This window comes from Rhamphochromis sp. 'chilingali', assembly GCF_963969265.1.
Source record: "Rhamphochromis sp. 'chilingali' genome assembly, chromosome: 4".
Classification (NCBI taxonomy): Eukaryota; Metazoa; Chordata; class Actinopteri; order Cichliformes; family Cichlidae; genus Rhamphochromis; species Rhamphochromis sp. 'chilingali'.
This window is the reverse complement of record NC_137948.1, coordinates 22,961,414-22,971,653: the sequence shown is the minus strand read 5'-3', so window position 1 is coordinate 22,971,653 and position 10,240 is coordinate 22,961,414. Positions and strand designations below refer to the sequence as shown.

Sequence of the window (10,240 nt, the reverse complement as noted above, 5' to 3'; positions counted from 1 at the left end):
TAGGGTTAGTAATTAACAGTATGTAGACAGATGCAACATCAAGACTTTAAATTAAATGTCTGTATCTACCAGAAATAGAAGGAAAAAAAACGCATTGAAGATCACATAACACATTGATAAGATGACACTTGAGTTATGCACATGTGATGCTAGTAAGGTCTGTGAGTGTTTTTTTTCTTTTAGTGTCTAAAATGGATAGCAAAGTTGCTATTTGCAATGATTTCTTAGGGTCAGTCCAGTAACACAATGCCAATGAAGTGTCCTCATCATCAACAACAACAACAACAACAACAACAACTAGTCCACTGATATTAGCAATCAAAGAAAATTACATCACCATCCCAAATAAAACTTTAACAAAACATGCCAACATTATGGTCTAACAATAAAACAGCTTGTCAGCGTTCAGTTTTTTTGCAACAGCACAGCAGTAACCATTTAACACTCGCCACTGTCAACATTTATTTTACCAGTGTTTGGGCAAAAAACTTCAGATGGAAACATTTTAACATGGAAACAATTGTTCGTCTTTAAAAGTCCACAAAATATACATTCATCCTGCATTCCCAACTTGGATGATCTGATATCCTCGTGTTGGTGTTGTTCCCAGACCATCATGAAAATGTTGTTCCAGGTTCAACATTGCAAGTGACCAATCACATTGTTGTGACGTTATTCTATTCCAAGCCATTCGTGCATTTATGAAATTCCAATGTTGCAAGGACAATATCAATTCTGCTTACTGTTTATTAAAGGGTTACGGTTAGGGTTAGGGTCAGTTGATCGGCGGACAGAGGCGGTTTCACGCAGCTTAAGTACAGTTTTTTGTTTTACGCCGGTTTTTCCCGAAGTCGCAAAAGTATGACGTCACAACATTCTGATTGGTCACTTGCAATGTTGATCCTGGAACAACATTTAGTATGATGATCTGGGAACAACACCAACACGAGGATATCAGATCAACCTCCTAACTTACCCTTAATTTTAGTATGTATTGCAATTACCTTTACAATGCACACAATGTAACACAAACTGAATATGAACATATTTCCACCTCATAACAATATGCCTTGAACGCTAATATACACACCACCCTTCAACATTTCTGGTGCAGTATCATCTCTCAATTAAATCCTTTAAATCTCAATACTTTTGATTGTCTCTTAGCTTTCAGTCTTGAGGTTAACTGAGATTCAGTGCATATATCCCACTCATTAAGAGTGCACATGCAGAGGCCAGGTCTTCCAGGTCATGCAGGACACACTAGATGGTTATACCCACTGTAGGGTAATTTCCAATAAACCAAGTTCAAAAAAGAAGAGTCTATGGCTGACGCGTGTTCCTGGTTTCCAAAAGAAATGCTTCCAGTTGCATTATGATTTGAAGACTGTTTATTTATTACAAACGGAAGATGTAACAATGAACTCCTTCCTAAAAAGCATGAAAGTTCCAAAAAATAGCAGTTATCCAGAACTAGCTGTGCACACGGTCAGAAAACCGTGAGACTCCTAACCTCTCTGTCCATGCTCCTCCCCTTCCCTCTCACACAGGGTTTCATGCTACTATTGCACTTACATAATTAAAGTGAGAGGTACCCCCTTTTAGGTTCCAATCCCAAAACAGTGACTTAAAATTACTTTATGTAAACACATATATTTTCACATTTATTAATCCTGAAAAGATGACTTATGTAATGAATCTATGAATTATAAAACAAACATGAACTCAATCGTAAATAAAAATATAAAGCAGACGTCTGGCGCTTACACCCACATCGGCTGGAGGAGTGCTGGCATCAGCTCTTTCGATGGTAAAGATAGCAAGGGTAATTTGTTCCAGCTCCCTCTGAACAGCTGTAGCTTAGACACAAAAACATAGAAAAATGGCATCCAGTTTTAAAAAAAGAAAGAAAAAGGGCCAAAGCTACCCTTTAATGACGTAAACACAATATTAGGAACATGCACCCCAGTGCGCCACTATTTTAGACTACAGATTCAACGATAAATATAAATAGTTTGGGTATACAAGAAGATTTCCCAAAACATTTAAACAGGTTCCATGCAAATTACAACAACAACAACATTACAACATGCAACAACATTAGTTATTCAAAATTTGGTTTAATACAGATAAAAAACTAAACTAAAATTACCAACCAATTATTCTTTGAAGAGGATGCTTGGGTCTTCATTCAGGTAAAAAGGTAGTGCCCTGAGGACACACTCCCTCCCCTTTTCAATGGTTTCCTTCTGTAGAGAGTGGCAGAGATACAGGAAGAGAAAACAGATATACTTTAGGATGACAGAAACTCACATTATACGCAAAATGAATGACATATCCACTGCACAGATAGACATGTACACAAGACCAACTAATCATCACATGGACATGAATAGTTAACCTGTTGGGCAGGGTTTCCACCACATTATATATGTCCATAATGGAGGTAAAGACAAACTAATACATCATCTTTTTTGCATTCAAAACATAACATAAAAACATTCACTTCTGGTTTAACCTAAATCAAGGGATCAGATTTTACATATGTTTAGGTAATTTAAATTTTCCAACGTTTTGAGTACCAAACTTTGTCTTGCTTAATATAAATGTAAGTGCACTGTGCAGCTACCATACACTAGCTGTTTAAATTTGAAAATGATCTTATTAGCCATAATATTTTGCTACCAACAGAATAACGCACCTGTGTGGCTGGGGCCAAAGTTTGTCTAATTTTCTTCCCTGCAACGCCTCCTTTTTTCTTGAAGACTTTTATGAGCTGGTCAGTGTATTGGTCAAGTTGTGTAAAAAGCCTTGGAACATGTGCAGCAGTAGTAATCCTCACATATTCTGCTTCCACCTGAAAATATGTCAACAAACACAACATACTGTACTGTAAATATACATACTATATGTACACATATACAAACTAAAACTAATGTAGTAAGACCTCATTAAAGCTATAATTTTAACACAAACATTTACACAAAATGCTAATGGAGCCATTACAGCTTTTATTGTTATTTATCAAGTTCCAAAAAATATTGATCACAGCTGATCTGAAAAGAATTTCATGCCTCAGGCCCTTGAACTGCAACCTTTACCATGGTTCAGATGTGGAGACGAAATAACAGGGACATGGGATGGGTCACAAAAGAAAACTTAACTTATAAAACAGTTTTGTTTTTAAAAGTATAACAGTTCACATACCACATACAAGCTCAGCAATACCACATACACCACATCAGTATAGGAGGGAGCAGGTAAAGGCAGGATCTGAGATTTATAAAGAAAAAAAATAATTAATTCCTTAATTTCAAGAAGCAAATTATTGTTTGAATTACAACTAAATAAAATACTACTCAGAAGAAAAGCAAGAGATTGACACTGCCATGTGCTAACTTTCTATAGAAGCAATTATCACCAGGTCTGTCGACCTCCATTGTCTGTCCACTCATATGTCTTGAATAATTTTATTAAAAAAATTAAGTGTGTACTTTCACAAACTGTAATTTATAACTACATTGATATGTATAACTCCGCTAGGAAACATGCTGTATTTACAGACCATTTTTACATAATACAGATTACTGATAGAGCAGAACAATGGTGTCACAGTGGCTTTCGCCCTTGACTTTTTGGATTTTAAATGTCACTTTATGCTATCCTTGCTATCCTATTCGATATTTCCGACTCTCGGATTACAGAAAAGGAATCCCAAGAAAGCAAATGGAAAAATAACCCCTTGAAAGAATAACCCCATGAACCCCTGTAGCTAATCCCTTAATAAAACAAAAAACAATAAAAATGTTTCTTACACAGTCCACAAAATAAGCATGTCCAGGACCCAGTAAAACTAATGTAAAACAAGCACACGCAAACGATATAACATGTCTTGTAAGACAAACGCAAAATATAACCATGCTGGACATATAGATACTACACAACATAGTCAAAGAAAAAAGTGGTCTTACCTCTCAAAGAAACAGCAGCTTGGCGCCAAAACAGCCTTTTTCAGTTAAATTTGAAGTCTTGCGCATGAGCAGGCACAAGCCGTGAAACCTTCTTGTTCTGCGCGGTTTCATTACAACTGTTTTTGCATTACTGCCACCTTGTGGATATACAAGGTATATCGATCCTAATTGACTTAACTTAAATGTTATGCGATCAAGTAACACATTAGTATTATGTACGTTGAATAATAGACACAATTACGTAGACTTGATTAGAAAAACATATGTTAACTTAACAAAAACATATATTTTAAGTAAAATGAAAATAAATAATTAATATACACTGAACAATCCACCTCATTCATTTTTTTGAGTGCATGATACCCAAAACTGGGCTCAAGTGCATCATATTGATCACTGATCATCTGTCAGATGTTCATATGAGTCTACATAAGGCCCCATAGTTACAGGTCATGTTAGAGAGCAATCCAAGCCAAAAGTTCCAAGGAATTGCAGACTTCCAAGACAGGATTGTATAGAGGCAAATATCTACAGAAAGGTACAGAAAAACGTTTGCAACACTGCAGGTCCCAATGACCACAGTGGCTTCCATCATTTTTAAATGTAAGACATTTGGAACCACCAGGACTCTTCCTAGAGTTGGGTGCCCAGCTAATCTATGTGAATAGAGTGAAAGGGCCTGAGTGAGGGAGGTGACCAAGCTCATTCTGACAGAGCTCCAGCATTGCCCTGTGGAGAGAGCAGAACGTTCCAGAAAGACAACCATTTCTGCAGCACTCCACCAATCAGGCCTGTTTAGTAGAGTGGCCAGACTGAAGCCACTCCTCATTAAGAAGCCCATGACAGCCCATCTGGAGTTTGCCAAAATGCACCTGAAGGACTCATAGACCGTTACAAACAAAATTCTCTGGTCTAATGAAAGATTGAACTCTTTGCCCTGAATGCAAAGTGTCATGTCTGGAGAAAAGGCACTGCTCATTACCTGGCCAGTACCACCTATACAGTGAAGCATGGTGGTGGCAGCATCATGCTCGGGGGATCTTTTTTGGCAGCAGCAGCACTAGGATACTAGTCAGAGTCGAGGGAAAGATGAATGCAGCAATGTACAAAGACATACTTGATGATAACTTACTCCAGACCTTTCTAGATCTCAGACTGGGGTGAAAGGAGTAGTTTTAAGACCAATCTGTGATGTTCCTGAGTGGACTGAATATCTCTGGAGAGATCTGAAAACGACTCTGCACCAATGTTCCCTATCCAACCTAATGGAAGTCAAGAGGTTCTACAAAAAAGAATGGGGGAAATTGCCCCAAAATAGTTCCAAGCTTGCAGCATCATATTCGAGACTTGAGGCTGTAATAGTAAAAGGTGTTTCAACAAAGTATTGAGCACAGGCTATGAATACTTATGTATATTTTATAATGTTTTTTATTGTGTAAAAAAATAGCAAGAATTTAAAGAAAATATTTTTGTATCATGTGTAGAATTTTGATGTCATAAATGAATTCAATCAATTTTTTAAATAAGGCTGGAAGCTTGACAAAATGGGGAACAAGTGAAACTTTGTGAATACTTTCCAGATGCACTGTATTTGTATGTCCCAGCAATCCAAATGTCCATTCCATAAAAGTATTAGATTACCAGTGAATGGGCTTGTTTCCTGTGAAAGTTCATTACACTCCTCTTAAGCTTGTTCACATTACATCAGTTCTGTTTTTAGCATTTGGTGAAATCCTGGGATAGTGGTTTCATCACCACAGATTTTCTGAAAGTGCCAGTTGCTGCTATTTTGTACATCTAACAGTAACAAAGTAATCATTATGACAAACTCTAAAAAATATACAGAAAAAAACACAGTCATGCAATGCAACAAAATAGTGTCTGTTTCATCCGCATCCACCATCTCAGTCTTTCCTGTATGCAAGCCTGGCAGTGTAGAGTAAAAAGCATGGAAAACAACTTTTTCATATTGTTCTTCAAGATGATACAGGGAACTGCACACTAGGTATATGATGGCGAACTGCACAGAGGAGCTCACCCAGAGTATGATGTGACCGAGGAAAACCTCTCTAGAGTCTTCATTAGGTTTCATGTAAGAGCTTCTACTCTGTAATGGTTAGGATCTCGCATAAAAAGAAGAGAAACTCTCAGAAAATATGAAGCACCACCTCAGGCAGCTAGTATTCAAAGACCTTAAGAACTCTGGAGAAGACAGGAGATAAACAATGGACAATTGTAAATACTTAAAAAACTAAAAGTAATTTGAGGGGAGGAAAATGCTCTCAGGTTTGCTGAATGCAAAAATAAAGATGTGCATACATTGTTTTGGTAAGAAATACTCAAAGGTTACCAAAAATGCTTCTTGTGGCACATTCATTTGACTCTTTAGTAGAGGTGGGAATCACCATACACCCCACGATACGATATTATCACAATACTTAACTCACGATACGATATTATTGCGATTTTTTTTAATATATATATATATATATTTGCAATATTCTGGGTATTGCAATACGATATTTTGTGATTTATCACATATTTTTTCTACTGCAGATTTTGTCCATAAAGGTAAACTTTATCAATATTCATTTGATCTAATAATAAAGTCTCACACTCAGTCTTTCTCTCATGTCAGTCAGTTTTATTGCTGACAAAGTGAACGGTTTGTATAACAGTCTAGTAACCAACTTAACTGAACGTAACTATCTGGTACAATTATAGCTTAAAACAAAATATAATTTTACATTAAATAAAAAAGTTTTAAATTTAAATAAAATAAAACATTTCTTAAATTAAAATAAGTAAACTGTCCTGTTTGTTGCTGCCCTAAAAAGTTAAACACATTTGGACAGTGAAGCAATGTCAGCATTCTTGCTCAGAAAAAGGAGCTGATCAACATGCTCTGAAGTCAGAGTGCTCCGTTTTGCTGTGACGATGTCTCCAGCGGTTGAGAAGACTCTTTCAGCCGAGACACTAGTACCTGGGATACAAAGGTATCTTTTTGCCAGTGTGGCCAGGAAAGGATAGACTTCCTCATGGGATTTCCACCAGCTTAGTGGGTCTTCTGTGAGTGCCAGTGACGTGACCTCCTGGTATCTTTTCACCTCCTCCTCAGCTGTGGCAGATAATGATTTTGGTGGGGCTCTAACATCACCATAAGTCTGACCAAGCAAGTCTGTTAACCCACAAGACTTCCTCATCTTGGCTGGTATGAGAGGGGGTCTGGGATTTTGTTCAGTCTCGTCAGGTTTCTCATGATGTTCATGGGCTTCTGGCTCACAGATGGGCTGCTGCCTCTTTTCTTCCTGTAGAAAACCCACACACATACAGAGAGAGGGAGAAAATAAATATTTCATATCTTTTAGTATGCAGTAATATGTTAGCAAATTATAATTAATGTATTTAATTGTTAAATAGAATATTACCAATATGACAAAAATATCACCGATCTACTAATATTGTAAGTAAGTTATTTAAATTATAACACCAGAATGTTTGCTTACCTGAAGGGTTATAGCCTCAGCAACCACTCTGGCATAGGTTTCCTGTCTTTCCTCCAGTGACAGGAACGGCAGGGTTTTAAAGCGTGGGTCGAGAGCTGATGCTGTGTAGAGGGTGTTCCTCTCGACTGTGCTGGCATATCTCTTCTTAAGATCTTGACTGATACTTTGCTTGATGTTTCTGACCAGCGCTGTGTCACCAATGTTGTCTTGGGTGTCGTGCAACAGCTGTGCTAGCAGCGGTGCTACGAGAGACAGAGTAGGATTCTTTTCCTCAGACATCACAGTAGTCGCGACTTGCATTGACTTCAAGGCCCGGACAATTTCTTCAGTGTTCCCAATATCCGTCTCGTTTAGAGTAAAGATATCTGTGCTACTCTTTCTGACTTCGGGAGACAGCAGCGCTGCAAAAATCGCAGGTTGTTGTTCAAGGAAACGCTGGAGCATGTCATAAGCACTGTTCCATCTCGTGCAGACGTCGGTCTTGAGCTTGTGAGTCGGGAGCTGTAACATTTTCTGTTTTTGCTCCAGAGCGTGGTTTGCCACTGTGCTTCTATTGAAAAACCCAGTTATGCGCCGCACTCTTCCCAAGACCCTGGCTACTGCAGGCAGGTTTAAGGCTCGTTGTGATGCCAGATTGAGCGTATGGGCGAAACACTTCACATGCAGGTATCCCGCTAGCTGAGTGGCAATTGTCATATTAGAAGCATTGTCGGTGACAACCACCAGATTTTTGTCGGCAATCCCCCATTCCTGTGCTGCATTTTGCAGGAGATTTGCAATGTTCGCTCCGGTGTGACTTTCATGTAATGTTCGAGTTTGGAGAACGTAAGACAGCAGTTGCCAGTCCGCTGTGAGATAATGAGCTGTTATAGTCACATATGAATCCACAGCCCGCGAGGTCCATGCGTCGCAAGTTAATGCAACCCTTTCTGCTGTGCTCAAACTTTCCTCAACTTTACGCTTCACATCTATGTAGAGATTGGGTACGGCTGTGTCCGCGAAAAAACGTCGTGATGGTATCACATACCTGGGTTCCAGCGTCTTGATCATATAAGAAAAACCCTCGTTTTCCACAATGTTGTAAGGACGCAGGTCTTTGCAGATGAAGTACGTGATAGATTGTGTTATTTTCTTAGCTCGCTCTGAATTGGGAGATAGCTTTGCTAAGCTAAGAGTGTCCAGCGTTGGTTGATTTTTCAGTGGAGCTGATTCAGAGCTAGCTTTCCCATCCGCGGTTAATGCTATTTTTGGATGGTGCCGTGTAAGATGGGCCCTCATGTTCGTAGTATTCCCAGAGTACTTTATTTTCATACGACACACCTTGCAAATCCCGTGTGTCATATCCATCTCATTTGTTCCATCCTTGTTAAAAAATCCAAAGTACGTCCAGACATTTGATTTAAACGCAGATGGCGCTTTCCTGATCTCTTTTTCTTCCTCCATCTTTGTTTGATCTATTTTCCCATGTGCTGACCTAACCTCTGCTGACCTCACTAGAGAAAAAGCTCAACCGCACCATCTGGTGGACTGGAAGTTTTTGGAACAAAATATCGATATCTGCTGTCCCTGTATCGATACATTATTAGCAAACAAAATATCGCGATACTACGCAGTATCGATTTTTTCCCCCACCTCTACTCTTCAGGGGGTGAAACACAAGACACATTACACTTCTAATCAATAACAAGTATAAGAGACAACATTTGTAAGAAAACTGAAGATAGTTTAAAATTCATATTTGAAACAGACATCGAGGCAGTGATTGCAATGTTCTTGACGATTCAAATTTCAGGGTTTTTTTCTAACTGGGACCTGCCGATGCAGCTTTTTGCATTTTCAAATTTTCATAATAAAAGACGTGATTCAAATGTACAGTTTTTGCAAACTTCTCTCACTTAAACAACTGAAAATTAAGTGGAAAGAGGTTCAAATAATTCACTGAAAATGAATTGTGAACAAACACCTTTAACTGACAATTTTTGTTACCAAAGAAAATCAGGTGTAATAGATTAATATAATAAATCAAATTTCGGTCACTTATATCATTTTAAAGTATGTTTATAAATTCACCAGATAATCGAACATCGATTTTCTTTTTTATTTCTTCTTGATTTCTTATAATTTCTCTTAACTGCTTTGGCTGTTTGCTCATACTGAGGCTGCTAGCTTGTTGCTGGCTCTGAGCTCTGGATAGCTTTAGCTTTGCCGCTGTTAGCGTTTTAAAATATCCATGTTCAGCTGGGTAAATGTGATTTAGGCATTTGGTGGTTTTCTTCTCACAGTTTACTTTGGCAAATGTTGTCTCCAATAACATCCACACATATTAGCAAGTGTCTATGAGTATCCGTGCGATTTTTGTGCTGCTGTGATTGTTTTCATAATTGGACATATGTGAAAATGAATGGCCAATTCTGATTATTGTCCACTTAATATTTACATCTTTTAGGGTAGACAAATTCTGGCAATGCTGTTTCATTTTAGTTTAAATGTAAAGAGTTTGATATGTTTTAAGGAAAATATATAGAAATAAATATAGCAACAATATACAAGGGGTGTCAACACCTTTATACATTGTGTGGATTAAAATAATAACACCTAGGTTAGAACATATATTAAAATGAAAAGTGACATTATCTATTATTTGATGAAATTATTTGTTAGGCAAATCAGTGTTCCAAGAAAGAGTCAATGAGTTGAGAAAATAGTTTATAAAAGTGTCTTAACGCATTTCATCTTGCAAATATTGGGTAAAATAAACACATA

At 37.8% G+C, this 10,240-nt stretch overlaps 1 protein-coding gene and 1 long non-coding RNA gene across 3 annotated transcripts; both read right to left on the bottom strand.

The window, feature by feature from the left end:
- Positions 1-304: 304 nt before the first annotated feature.
- On the bottom strand, positions 305-4,289 carry LOC308395742. Of its 2 annotated transcripts, none has more exons than XR_013971445.1 (5): positions 3,972-4,289; positions 3,208-3,273; positions 2,702-2,857; positions 2,157-2,249; positions 305-1,859 (listed from the first exon to the last, which is right to left on the bottom strand). It is a non-coding gene; the product is annotated as an uncharacterized lncRNA (long non-coding RNA). The 2 variants fall into 2 exon arrangements; XR_013971446.1 differs by lacking the exon at positions 3,972-4,289 and adding an exon at positions 3,816-3,963.
- Positions 4,290-5,114: 825 nt separating this feature from the next.
- On the bottom strand, positions 5,115-8,755 carry LOC308394999 (E3 SUMO-protein ligase ZBED1-like; the record flags this gene model as incomplete). The annotated part of the gene is made up of 3 exons (XM_080879651.1): positions 5,115-5,233; positions 6,955-7,279; positions 7,478-8,755. 3 exons carry the CDS (start codon positions 8,753-8,755, stop codon positions 5,115-5,117), a joined length of 1,722 nt encoding a protein of 573 aa, XP_080735777.1.
- Positions 8,756-10,240: the final 1,485 nt, after the last annotated feature.